The sequence below is a fragment of the Cinclus cinclus genome, chromosome 6 (genome assembly GCF_963662255.1).
Source record: "Cinclus cinclus chromosome 6, bCinCin1.1, whole genome shotgun sequence".
In the NCBI taxonomy this organism is placed as follows: Eukaryota; Metazoa; Chordata; class Aves; order Passeriformes; family Cinclidae; genus Cinclus; species Cinclus cinclus.
Window position 1 is genome coordinate 15,844,611 of NC_085051.1, and position 13,847 is coordinate 15,858,457.

Consider the following 13,847-nt stretch of genomic DNA (forward strand, 5'->3'; position numbering starts at 1 on the left):
GGGGAGCAAACCCAACACAGCAAAGCAAGCAAATCCCTTCCCACTGCAGACCCCAGCAACAAAACGTGGCAGCCTGTAGAACAAGTGGTTTTAGAGGAGGTTTCAACAGAGCTCTGCCCTTTTGGCTGGGCTTGCAGGTGCTCCTGCTCCACTGAGCTTGCCAGGTGCCTCCCCTAACATCCCAACTCCCCAGAGGGATGATGAAGCCCTTAATGTTGCCATGCTCCAGAGCTATGTGGTACATAGGGCTGGTGCTGCAAGCAGAGTTGCAGGGGCATCCAGAGGAGAGGGATAGATCCAGCCCAGCTGGAAGAGGACCAGGGTGCCCTGAGGTGGCTTTTTCCTGCCCCACCAGGCTGTCACACTTACCATGATCACAGCAACCACAACAGCAGCGATACCGATCAGGTAGAGCTTCCCGGAGAAGAGCTCATCGATTTTTTTGTGGCAGTTTGTGTTCTGAGGCAGAGAGGCACACCAGTCAGACATCCTGCTTTCCCCTCACCCACCCCCAGCACCGAGAAAGGCAGGTTAGCTTCCCCCTGGTCCCACTTATGTCCCCAGGTCCTGATCCCCAGGACTTCCAACCAGACCTCACCCCACTGCACCTGTCAGTCCCCTCAGGGAGGAACAGCAAGGGAAGAACCAAATGGAAATCTTTAACACTCTTCCACACCATCCCCAAATAAATGAAATCTCTACCCTTTATCTATTTCCAAATAAATCCCCAAATTTCCCTGACAGCCAAGGTTTCCTGAAGCAGCTGTGCTGACTGAAGAGCTCCTGTGCCTACCTCAAAAAGGCTTTTCAGGGAGTCCTTTCGGCAGAGGTCATCCTTCCACAAAGGAGTGAAAGTTGCTGTTACAATATCCGAGCCACAACAGTCCAGCTACATGGAGAGGGGAAAAAAATAAATGATGGGAAGCCAACATTAGCAGATGGCAATGTATGCAATGCTCTCCCCACAATTACACATTCTTGAAGCCACCTAAGACTGAGGAGGCATCTTGGAGGGGGAAACAAGGGTGGGAAGTAAGTCACTAAATTAACTTTTTTCTTTCCATGCAATGCAGCTGCTTCCTACAACAGTCCCAGACAGATCTGGCATAGATATGGTGGAGAAGAGAGAACCCAACTTTCTCCAGGGATTTTGCTTCCTGCTGAATGGACCAAGTATCAGGATTAATTCCTCAGATCTACATTCTTCTTTCACTGAATTTTACTTAAATCAGGGGTGATGAGGTAAATGAAAGGAAATTTAATCAAGTGTTTGGTCCAGACTTCCCAGCACCATGTGATGGAGAGAATACTGAAGAGAGCACAATTTTGCTTCTTAACATGTAAGAACAGCAAACTTGATAGGCTAAGACCTGCATGTAGCATCATCTGCTTTAGACTCTGCTTTTTACATCCATTTTCCTGAGCTCCATTATTAATTCTCCAACACAACCACCACCATCTTACCGTTTCATGAAAGGTCTTCACTACAGCTTTGGCATTGTTTGCATCCGATTCTCCCATGAGCGCTTGTTGAAGTGCTTGATCATAGAACTGCTTCACATCTTTGGCTATCTAGAAAAGACAGGAAAAACTCCCTTTCAGCTGGAGGAGGAGGAGGAAACTTATCCAGCAGATGTACCTGAAAGACAGGTTCCCTCTAATGGCGCTTGGAGTTAGATGAGCAGTTTTTGAATAGATTTGGACTCCATGTGTTTGCACATGAAAAAAGGCCTGTCTTTCATAAGGCTCCAGCCTTTTCAGCTGTCACAAATATTAAGAACCCCATCCACCAGCCAGCAGATTCCAGCCAACACTGTCCAAGGGCTCCACAGGCTCTGTCTAGGAGATAAAGGCAGCCAAGGCCTGGAGGGTGAGCCACAAGTTGAGACAGCCTTCAGCCCATGTGGATGTGCTGCTGGGCTCAGGAATGCAGACATGGCTCACTTTGAACCACACATAGACAAAACAGGCAGGCAAGACATTTCCCACTGAGGCTGCAGAGGCTGGACCTGCTGGAAAAGTCAGGAAGAGGTGGGGTGCACAGGCAAGTCTCTGTAAATATGGGCACCTTGGCTTACTTAATGGCTCAGAAGGGATGGCAGGAATTTGGGAGAGATTGCACACACACTTGTGAGGCAGTTCATTTGGGTCAGGAAGCTTAGGTGCATTTAGATGTATTTAAAACCCTGATGGATGTCCCTGCAGACATCACTGTCCTGTAAGTGGTCATGTGAGACACCTTATCCATACTCTAACCCTGCAGTTCACCTGGCTGGTGAACTGCAGCCACCCATGAGGGCCTGCTCTACAGTGCAAAAATCTCCTAACTTTTAGGGGAACTGACTGGCCTTGTGCCCTCTCTAACACCCTTCAATAATTTGAGAGAGACGAAAGAAGGCCATGCAAGAGAAGCAAAACCAAAACCATAAAAGCAAGAAAGGGAAAATGGTTTCTAGAACATCTGCTCTTGGCAGCACAGGCTGGATTAGCATACGAAAAAAGAAACTACAGCAAGATGATGCACGATTTCAATCAGTTATCCCAGAACTCCATCACTATTCAAAAAAGTTTGCTTTGGAAGATGATATTCTCCAACCAAGCCATTAATAAAGATTAAAAAAATTTTAAAATCGTATTTATTGCCTGCCCACTCTGAATCTACAGCATCTCCAAGAAGGCAAGCTGAGAGAGAGACTGCCTTCAGCTTTATGAAAAAGCATCCCTTCTGGAAGCATCTCTCAGCGGCTGGGATCATTCACCTCTCAGCCTGCGCTGCTCCCAACCAAGGCAGGAAGAAGCAAGTCTGTCTTGTGAACAGGGACTTCAAAATAGCCCATTCATCATCAAGGCTGCAAAACTAGCTGATGCCAACAGACTGCCACCTTTCATTTCAAACTGCAAAATTAATTTTAGGGGCTGAGGTCATCACTTCTGTATTGGGAAATCCTACATTTCTCAGCTTTATGTTCTAGTGGCCAAGTGCTTTCCCCCCAGGATGGGACACAACAGCCGTGGGGTCCCTCCCTACTCAGCCTTCCCTTTATTTGCACATCTTGGACTCTTCAGGATTCACAAACTAACATCTGCAGGAGGCACAGCCCCTCTGCAAAGGTTAATTAGTTCACTAAAGTTGCTAGGAAACAGCACCCTGCCTGCATAATAATATGTTTAGCCACAGAAGAGTTTATTCCAGTGAAGTCATGGTCTCTCCTGACTCACTACAAGAGTGTTCCCATTCAGGCCCAGCCCGGGCCATTGCTCACATGCATGAGAAAGCTGAGCAGGCCAGCACCTACTTACACAGCTGGCTAACATCTCTCAGGAAAGTAAACACATTTCCTGCTCTGACAGAGAGTCTAACCTTGGCTTTGAGCACAAGCAGTCCCCTTCTCTCCTCCAAACCCCGGAGGCCCAGTGATCAGCACCCAGCCTGCTGCAGCACAGCTTGGTGCCCATACACGGGCGGTTCTGCATTTCGACACCAAACCTGTGTGTCTGTGAGCACTTGTGACTGTAGTGAAGGGAAGGTAAGCAGAAACAGAAGGTGAAAAGCTGCAGTTTTCACTTCTACCCTTCAGTTCAGCTCCTCCAGCCAGGACACCATATCAGAGCAGTCCCTAGCAGGGTGCCTGGGACAGACACAGGACTTGTACCCCTCATGTGTGCACAGCACATGGATCACAGCAAGCCCAGTGTTGGCAGGCAAATGGCCTGCAGCAGGTTATATGATAGTGGAGAAGAGCAGGAAACACCAAGCCATCCCGTTAATGCAGGCTCCCCCTGTACGGCTTTCCCGCTCTCTGGCACTACACGGCTGGGCTGGCTCTTTGTTCCCTGGCACCGAGGACAGGACGTGCAGATGGCTTTCCTTCACAACTTCATGCATGAATCGACTCCCTCTGTGACTGACAGCTTGGCAGCAGGGAGGAGACCCAATCGAGACAGGCTATTTTTATTCGAGACATCACACTACATACCCTAAGGGGCAGCTGCTACCATCAAGTGCTCACATTTAAAGTTCATCAGCCTGGCCAAGAGGAGCGAGGTGGCCTGCCCAGGTCACACCGATAATCCAAGCCCCCGTTACTCAGCCTGGAAGAAGTCTGTGAGCAAAACAGCTCATGCTGGGATCTGCTGTGGTTCTGCCCCCAGCCTCCCAGTCCCACAAACACAAGTTTTAGAGTCTTACTTGGTCTTTGTTGACAAAACCCCAAATTCCGGCCGCAACTTCACAGGCAAACAGGATGACCAGGCAAGTGAAGAACTGCAAAGACAAATCAAGAGAGGGATCCTTAACATATCTGCAGCAATTAGGTGAGGAGAGGTGTGGAGCAGCACTTCCACTGACAAATCAGAGCAAGGTATTCAAACCTTTTTCTGACTTCAAACCATTCTCTGTCTTGTACACGCACTGAGCCCAAACACATTTTCCTGTAACTCATCACACACCACCCCATGCCCACATTGTTGAGCAGGGATTAGCAAAACGTTTCCCACAAAGGGGCTGGCAGGGATGAAGATGCCCTGTGTACCACAAGATACATTGCTCCACTTCATGTACCTGCAGGACCATCCAGACAAGGTTTTTGCTCTGCCAAAAATGCTCCAAGGTGTGGTCGCTGAACAGCAGGCCTGTTAGGCTTCACAGACTGGACTCTAACCTGAGCATGTGTACTTGTGAGAAAACCTGTCAGCCTTTCCTGAGAATGGAATCCTGTAACAGTGGAAAACAGCTTATTTCCTGGAGAAGGAATCCTGAGACTGTGATTGTTAACCACCTGTGTAAACTCTCTGGATTAGTTGAAGAGAAGTAAGTGTAGACATGTCTGGTGAACTGACCAATCCAACAGGGTAACAACTAGTTACTGACTGATTAGAAATAGGCATGGTATGTTTGTAAAACTCTGTATAATGGGATGTGAAAATAAACCAGTACCTTTTAATACTGTATGAATAAAAGTGTGTCTCGTCTTTCTAATGCAAGGTCATAGCGACACCAAGGACTGGAATTGCCAGTGCAGGGTTAAAAGCACATTTCAGCTGCTGAGGAGCTAGGGGTATCAGGGTGTGATTTATGGCCAGCTCTCTGGCATCCACAGCCCTGCAAGGCTACTGCAGTTTTTTGCATAAATACTAATGCTGACGTTTTCCCAGAGTCCCACCCTGTTTGTGCAATTCCAGCAGTCCTCCCTGCCATCCCCCTTTTTGTTCAGATTGCAGGAACACATTGTGATGGTTGGTCAGTTGGACTGGGAGTGGGAAGCCGTAAACTCATATATCAGGGCCAGATGAGAAGGCACAGAGGCATGCTCTATATGCAGCCAATGTCACCTCTGTGACATCACTCAGTGACTTCTTCCTGGAAAAAGCCCCAAAGTGGGAGAAGTTTCCATGGAAGTCAAGAAGCAAAAGAGGTGAATGCAGTCAAGGAAAGACAAAATTACAGTATAGGGTAGAGGGAAAAATTAGTATAGGGAAAACAGCCCCTGCTGGCTCCTGAGCAGTCTCTGTTCAGAACACATTCAGGACATTTTCTCCAACAACTGAGGAAACAGGAGTTTCCAAAATGATGCTATGACCTGGCTCTCACATGCAAAAGCAAAGGGTTATCAGCAAAATGGAAACAAGACTATTAACCTGACAGCAGAAAGGACTTCCAACATCCTTGTCCAGTTCCTGAACAATCAACTCCTATGTAAACATCCATCCATCCTTCTATCTATCTCTAATTTTGTAGGAACATCTTTGAAGGACTAGGTCCCACATCCCCCCCAAGGACTCACATCACCCTAAACTGTGGGTGCAATGCCGCTGTAAGTCTGGTTAAGGACTAGGGCTCACTCTTGCAGGGGTTACCCTTCAGTGAAGGATGGTTCATTTATCCCAGATATGGAGGTACAACTTCCTGCAGATTCAGTTTTTCTGTAAGTTGGCTGCAGAACACCAGGAGATGCAGCTTGATGCTATGGGAACATAGTGGTGCTCCTGGCAAGGCAGCTGTCTGTATCCCAGCCCCTTTCCAGGGAGCAGAGCCTGCTTTATTTTATTTAAACAGCACAGAGCTTCCTGGTACTTTTCCCTTTTGCAGTAAGCCCAGAGTCACTCCCTCATTAGGTGGAGGAAAGGGGAGCACGGCTGCTTCCCTAAAACACCTTGAGGATGCTGCCTGGAAATGTCCTTGGAACACAGTGGGAGCCTTGGCCAGTGGAAAGTGTCCTCATGGGGCATCTCCAGACTTTTCTTGGCAAGCCAAGGTGTGAGCAAACACAGGCAGTGCACAGCAGCTAGAGCTGCTAATTTCAGCCAGAGCAGCCGGTTTCCCTGTCAGACCTCGAGTACGTTGCACCATCTGCCCTTCTAATCCTCTAACTTCAGGAGGGAGTGAGGGGTAGTTCAGGGTCTGTAATCAATTCCATTAACAAAACAAAATTCCAAAGCTGCCAGATTGTGCTCCAACAACCCCCATCAGATTTGTGCGCAGGCTCCTCGTATTCCCAGCAGCCAGGATAATGCCTGCAAACTCCTGCTGGAGCTCCCATCCACTATGTTCAGAAGCGCTTTATCAACACCGGGAAAAAGCATCCCCTTATTATTGGGAAGCAGCAGCAACCAGAGGTGAAATTATCTCTAAGAGTGAAGGGAAGCAGCTCTGTTTCCCTCTGTCCCAACCCATGAGCTTCTACACTGCCACCAAGAATCCTCCAGCCCAATGAAGCCAACTGCTGCAAAATCATTTGAATTAAAAAAAATAATAGAAAATTATGTTTGACCCTTCCAGTTTTATTTTTTGTGCATCGAGTTTAAACTGAACCACATGTGAGAACTTGTTTTAAATAAATGGGTCTCCCTTGTTCCCAAGGTAGAGGCTTTTGGTGTGGCTACAGTTTATCCAATTAAGCTCATCCTGTGCCAGGAATCCTGAGCTGCTGCCTCACATCAAGGACGCCTGTAGCACTTCAGTAATGGATTTTCCAGGATGTACCTAGATGTACTCACCAAGAAATTATGGAAAGTCTTAGCTGTTTCCTCATCCAAACAGTTAAAAATAGTAGATGATTCCTTAAAAGAACTAGAATTGCTACAGGCAGCCTTGAAACAGAGTGAGAGGGGATACTGCAGGGGACACCAGGTAAGAAAGAAGGTTTAGTGGGTGCTTGGTAGGACAGCCAGGCCACAGGGGGATAAAAGCAAGATAAGAGTTCACATATAACAGAGAAAAAAATCTCTAAGAACCCTGCTGCTCTCACTCTTTCTGCCCTGCAGCCAGGCACAGGCAGGACACTGCAGCACAGAGCCAGAGCTCCACAGGCTGGGCAGAGAAACCCTCAGCCATACAGCACTGCCTTGCTCCTTGCAAAGCTCACCTAGTTCCCACATACGTGCCCACACATCCTCCCAGCCCCGCTTCCTGGAAAATCCCCCAGCAAGGGAAGCACAGCTACATGCCATCCAGCAAGGAAATCAGGCTGCCAAGTGACTTCCGAGCTCGGTGTCTCTTACCGTTCCCAGAAGACACTGAGACTCCTGAATAGCACCGTAGCATCCCAGGAATCCCACGAACATCATCACAGCTCCGACTGCGATCAAGATGTAGATTCCTGCAAGGCAAAGGGAGAGGCAGATGCATTACTGCACAGCTTTATCCAGCAGCACCCTTGTGCCTGGCTGGACATTCTGAATCCTGGGGCAGATAACTATGGGTGTGCAGAATTATGGCTAAGGAGGTGTGAGTAGAGGTTCCAGCAGACATAGCAGAACACAATGTGTACGTGAGCTTGGTCTCAAAGTGTTTGAAGCTGCCAACGCTGGAGCTTTAATAACTCCATCACCTCTAAAATGAGAGGAAATGCTGAGAGTAGCACTAGGCAGAGGATGTAGGAGGCAAGATAAGGGCTCTACAGCATCCTCAGAACTGTAGCAGGGAGTTCCCCTGACATGATCTTCTAAATATTTAAGCAGAGATGAAAATGATTAGTTAGCATATCTTGTAAAATAAACAGTAAGGCCCATGGTTTATTTATATTAAACATCATACTAATATTTATCTGGCTAACATTTTAGAGATGGATGAACCACAAAACCAAGGGGAAGTACTGTTTAAGCATCCCACTTAAAATCTGGTGCTTTTTTTGTTATAGGTTCTTCCACAGAGAATACAACATTTTTTACTTTGACTTACCGAATTTGCACAGGCAACTTGCACCATAACTAGTTCATGTTCGCTATTCACTTGAAATAAGGCAATGGGAGTGGTTCAGAAAACAGAGGAATAGAAGTTTATTCATTCAGGAAACAAGAGCTTAGCTCAAGGCCCAAGTCTGCTGCCATGAGTAATCACCATGGTCTCACCAACCACGAGACTGGTGAAGCCATAGTGATTACTCAGCCAAACACTACCAGCTCAGTTAAATTTGACACAGCTTTCTGCTGGTGTATCCCTTACATTTAGTGCATTTTTGGTTAACTAATATTTTCAAGTATTGTGGTTCTACTACTCTTATTTCCCCTTCAAAAGCAATTTGATACATGCAAAAAATTACAAATCAGGTAAGGCTGCAGTCACTATTTCTAATGGACAGTGGAAAAAAAAAAAAGAAACGTGATGAGGATAAAAGAACATGGGACATCCCCAATGTAACAGCAACACAGTGAATATTACCAGTGCTTGGGAGACACATCCCTTCAATGAAATGTTTTCTTCTGCTATGAGTGAAAATGTTTTATAGCTATTAATCAGACTGTCAGCTCCCCTTTAGGAACAGCCCTAACATACAAACAGAATTCAAGATTAAAACTGTTTGTATATGCTTGTCACGTTTAACATTTTTCTTATCTCTGTAGCTTTTAAACAATCTTCTGATAACTAAAGTGCAAAGTCTAAAGGCCACGCACTGAGAGCGGAGTCAAGTGAAGCAAACCCTTCTCTAAAACACCACATACACAATAACGGTCTCTTCTCGTTTAACATTCCGTTACGGATTCTTCCAACTTGGGAAAGGCTGGACTTTGGCTCCCACTTCTTCCCTCTTTGACACAAAAATCACCAGCAGAACACCCAAAGCACGAGTGCTGATGCAAGGGCTGACTCGGTGAGTGGCAATGCCGACGGAAACGCCGCCCCAGCAGCTCTGGCACTCTCCGGTGTTTCTCAGCAGCACTGTGCTCACTATTTTTAGGCACTGCAGGAGGGAGGAAGCCAGCTGCAAGGGAAGTACCACAATGGAGCAGGCTGACCCTGCAGGAAGCCCCTCTGCACAAAACCTGATGGGAGCCGTGGCCGGAGACACTGACATCCTTGCGGCAACACGGTCAGCAAAGGGCACTGGAGGCATGAGTGGCACGCCCTGATGGGTTCTGAAGGGGCTTTAGCAGCACCCAGGAGCCACCAAAACAGCCAAAAAGCTCCCCAAGTGGGGATGAGACACCTCCTTAGGTGAAGGTGTTCAAAGAAAGGAAAAAAAAGCACAAGAAACCGCCCAGGAGAGTTTCTTGGAAAGGACAGGTCAGCAGATTAAGTTCTGCGGGCCTGCCTGAAGTGGACGGAGGTGGTTTTGTCCCAGTGGCCGAGATAACATGAGGTGGAGCAGCTGGACAGGGAGACAGCATGGCAAACAGTGGGCTGGGCTGTGTGCAGGACAGAGGGGCCCCAAAGGGCTTGGAGGTGGTGGGAAGGCATTAATAAACCCTGTGCAATGAAGGCTGTCTGCTGGACACCTGCCAAGCCCCAGAGAGACTGACAGAGATTGTCAGACACTGCATAACTGCTGTCTCACAAAGAACAACATACCAGTGGTGGTGTCCCAAAAAACTGTCTGCTCACTGTCACCAGAAGCTGCTAACACCCAGGAATCAGCCCTTACCACTCCAGCTTGTACCAGTGAAGCTGCTGGCTTGGGTTTTCAACCCAGACTGTGGCAGATTTTTCTGTTTTAGGTGCTGGGTAGTTCAACTGACAAGTCTTCATCGTAAGTCAGAAAATCAACTTTCCTCGTCCCTGAGTACAGCAGTTTCTAACCTCTCCCCTTAGGACAGTAGAGAGAAGACAAAGCTGTGCTGGGGGCAAGTCACTTCCACGACCAACAAGTCACTATTCATGCTAACCACCCCAGTATATGGGTAACAAGCAGCATGATGCTAGGACTGCAACAACCAGGTCACCGCAGACAGAAGGTATTGTTCTCATTTTTTTCATAATAAACACTGAAGCACCTTCTGGCTTGAACAAATACTAGCAGGAGATGACAGTCTTGGAGCAGTCCAGGTTGAAATGACTTCAAATGATCATCTGGTCCAAACTTTCATGAGACTGGGAAACTTATGAGACTGTGCAGAACCCTGGCCAATTATACCTTGAAAACCTCCAGTGACAGGGGCTCTATTGTGTCCCTGGGGAAATTTTTCCAGTGATTGATTACTCTCATTGTAAAAGATACTTTTTCTGATATTGAGATCATCAGGAAAACACAGGACCCACTGGTGGCTAAGAAAATTTTGCTCTGAAAACTAGGAAATGAAAGCCCAGCGAGACCCCCAACTGATGGAGGAGACTAAGAGGAAACACGGGTATTACTGCTTTAGAGAAGTTTTCCAGTGACCTCTGTACTTGCTTCTTGCAGGGATTTCTGGCAGCTTGAAAAAACTAAATCAAATCCTGACCTGCTGAACTCTCACCCCAGAAGGCTGTGCAGACCTTGAGCTGTCAAGTGCCTTCCGCCTTCTCTCATCAGAGAGAAGGCTTTGCCAGTTCCTCATCAGAGCCAGCACCACTATCAAGTGAGGAAACAGCAAGAAGGAAGGAGGGAAGAAGATGTACACCACGTGCAGTTTCCTGACCAGAGCCCAGCAGATGCGAGTGGTGCGGTAGGAGCAGCAGGAAGGCACAGCCAGGCAGGGGAGAGGGCAGCCACGACTGGCCTGAGCTCAGCAAACCACAGAAAAACCCTGGAAGGCTTTAGGAATAAAGGCCAGCTTCATTCCCAGGCACAAACAAGCGGCTGTTATGGAGTCGCCTTTTGTTACCGAGGGCCAGAGCACGACAGCCTCTCCTGGGAGGCAGCAGAGCAGGGCTCTGCGCCGGAGTTTATTTAAGAACAAGCAAAAAACATTCACTGCAACAACAGCATCTTGTATGAGGAATGCCAGCGGTGTTTCTCCACAAAAATGCTGTGCTGAAGGCTGGGAGAGCAAATGAAGGCAATCCAAAGTGCCCAACCACACGCTTTGAATGGTGTTTATTTTCCCACACCCATCCTTCCCCTCAAGGAATGGGGCTGGTGGGGGGGGTCTCCACTTTCAGACTGGGTGCCAGGCAGCTGGGGGACTGTTTCACAGCAATCACGGTGCAGACTGGAACAACCAAGCCCTTTTCCCAGAAAGCAGCCTGACACATCTTAGCTTTCATTCCTGGCACACAGGGACGATGACGCCTAGTGTGGTTTTGGGCTCTGTGTCTGTGAGCAGGACACCTGTCATCCCCCTCCTGAACGGCACATTATCCTCCTCAAAGTCAGAGGGGACTCCTCACTATCTTCCCCCTCCTCTGCATAAGCATGAGAGACTGGTTAACCCCTAAAATCCTCTCCTGGGTGAGGAACTCCTGACTAAAATGGTATTTGCTCCTTCAGGACTCCACCCAAACTGGCACAATTTGTCATGAGCAAGGCTCCATCTGCCTTTCACATGCCACTTCCCAGCTCATTTTTATTGCAGCTTTCTCTGGGGTTTTACAACAAGCAGCGCTGTTTGCCGTAAACACAAAGTAAAATGAGAGAGGTATAAACTGCAATCTGCAGCACCTGCAGCCATGCTTCCCCCCTCACACAGCAGCAGTGCATAACCCTGGGAACAGCTGGAGCTGCAGCAACAGGTACAGTGAGCAAATCATGTACAGGTGTTCATGGTACCAAGGCATCCTTAAGCAGGCTAAAACTGTGATTTCCAACCCTATGGTACAGTTCTGATATGGCAGCAGCAAGAAAGATTGCCACACATAACCAGCCACACACCAAAGCAAGCTGTGGGCCTCAGGACCTGTATCTTGGAGCTGGAGAAGTCAGGGGAGTGGTGTCAATACTGCCTGGAGTCCTCTCTCTCCTTTCGAGATGAAGCCTTAGAGCAGAAAGCTTTAGGAGAGAGCCCAACCACTCTTAGCTTCACCTCCTCATCTGAATTCAAAGCAGGAGCACAGGAACCATGATATGATCTCCTCCCTCCAGAGCATCATGATCAGGACACGATGATCAGAAAAAGCAGCAACAGTGGACTAAACACCATCCCTCTTTCCCTAATACAACCAAGGGCATGTGCTGCTCTGGGCTGCAGGAATCTTGTAAAGCTTTAGGAAAGTCCCCAAACATCAGAGCCAGGAAACTGATTGTAATTAAGCATGTCTCTTGGTTTGATAAAAGCTGGGAAGGGGGGGGGGGGGGGGGGGGATAATAATAAAAAAAAAAAGCAGCCAAGAGGCCAGCTAAGCTCCCAGCTCAAGCAGATGATGCCTCCATGGAGGGCCCTTGATCTGCAGGCCAGGTAGAAAGCAGGATGCTCAGTTCTGGGAGTAGGGAAGGGAACAAAAAAGGCAGTATTCAGTGTCAGTACTTGCTTTGGCACTAAAGCAGCATAGCTGGTGCCTGCAGGGTTGTTAAACCCATGTCCTGTCCCTGCTGAGAAATAAAGAAAACAAGAAGAAATAAACAGTCTTAAAAAAAGGATATGATGAAAAAACAAATAAAAGAAGGAGCAAGCACAGGAGTGTCCCTCTAAAACAAGTAGGGAGCAGACCAGCTCTGGCTAGCTCTCCTCCCATGCCCCACCATGGAGAGATGCTATGCAGCTCCAGGCAAGGGCATTCCTGGACAGCACCCTACTTCTCCCCTCATTTCAATCCTCTCCCAGCCATCCTTAACTCATTAGGCTAAATAGAAGCCAGCCACTGCCCCCTAGGTCACCATGGCAATATTTCCAAAAGACAAAAAATAAATCAAATAAGAAATCCTTCCCTAGCAAGACACCATGCTTCCTGGGAAGGCCAGGCAGCTCTCCAAGCTGTGCTGTCCTTCCCATGGGATGGGCTTTAAAAAGGGGCTGAGAACAGATGGAAGAGAGATGTTTATTCTCCCAACAGGATCCTGCAGGGAGACTCTGCACATCCAAGAATTTTGCAAGCCTTTGAGGAAGGGAGGGAGGCTTCAGTGTCACCCTGCTGTTGCTCCTGGCCTGGAGATGCTGAACTTCACTGGGCTCCTCAGCACTGCTGCTGCAGGGAAGGGTGGGACCATTAGACAATGGCAGGGAGACTCCCTCCTACCCACACCACCCATTGTGGAAGAACACTCTTCCTACTAGCCAAAGAAACTACCATGATGTTCTTCCTGGCAGCTTGGGGGCAAGATACAGGCAGAGAGTGGGAAGTCCCTCCAGGGCAGGGTTGAGGCAGGAAAAAGATGTCCATGTGAGCCAGCCAGCAAAGTCAGGGTCTCCCAGGCATTTTTGTCCAGTTGCCTGGTGGAACTGGCCCAGCAGAGCTTTCTTCAAAGTTGGGTGAGAGAGAGGGAGGCTGGAAAAAAAAGAGGCTTTTCTGGAAGATGACAAGTGGGACGCCCCTCCATTCCTCTCCACCCCCTTTCCCAAGGAAAACATTGCTGCTCTGCAGCTGCTGATGACTTCCAGATGGAGCAACAGGGTCACGAAGTATGGAGAGCTCTCATGGGGAGATGAAAACCTGAACATGCTGCCCTCATCTGCAAGAACAAGGCAAGAAGAAGCCACAAGCACCCCTCTGTCAGAAAAACAAAGGGGCGGTGGGGAATACCCCAAAGAATGCCCTCATGTGCACACACTTGTACCCA

General features: G+C 48.1%; 1 protein-coding gene across 3 annotated transcripts in view; it reads right to left on the reverse strand.

Annotated features, from left to right (window-relative positions):
- Positions 1-13,847, reverse strand: part of CD81 (CD81 molecule) — a 36,176-nt gene that overhangs the window by 4,987 nt on the left and 17,342 nt on the right. For 2 of the 3 annotated variants that reach the window (XM_062494876.1, XM_062494875.1), the window contains 5 exons: positions 7,501-7,598; positions 4,190-4,264; positions 1,465-1,572; positions 794-889; positions 232-459 (listed from right to left, as the gene is read on the reverse strand). In XM_062494876.1, coding sequence (XP_062350860.1) covers positions 232-459; positions 794-889; positions 1,465-1,572; positions 4,190-4,264; positions 7,501-7,598 — 605 coding nt within the window. Of the gene's footprint in view, positions 1-231; positions 460-793; positions 890-1,464; positions 1,573-4,189; positions 4,265-7,500; positions 7,599-13,847 lie in introns of those variants that run through there. The other variant, XM_062494877.1, reaches the window with a different exon arrangement.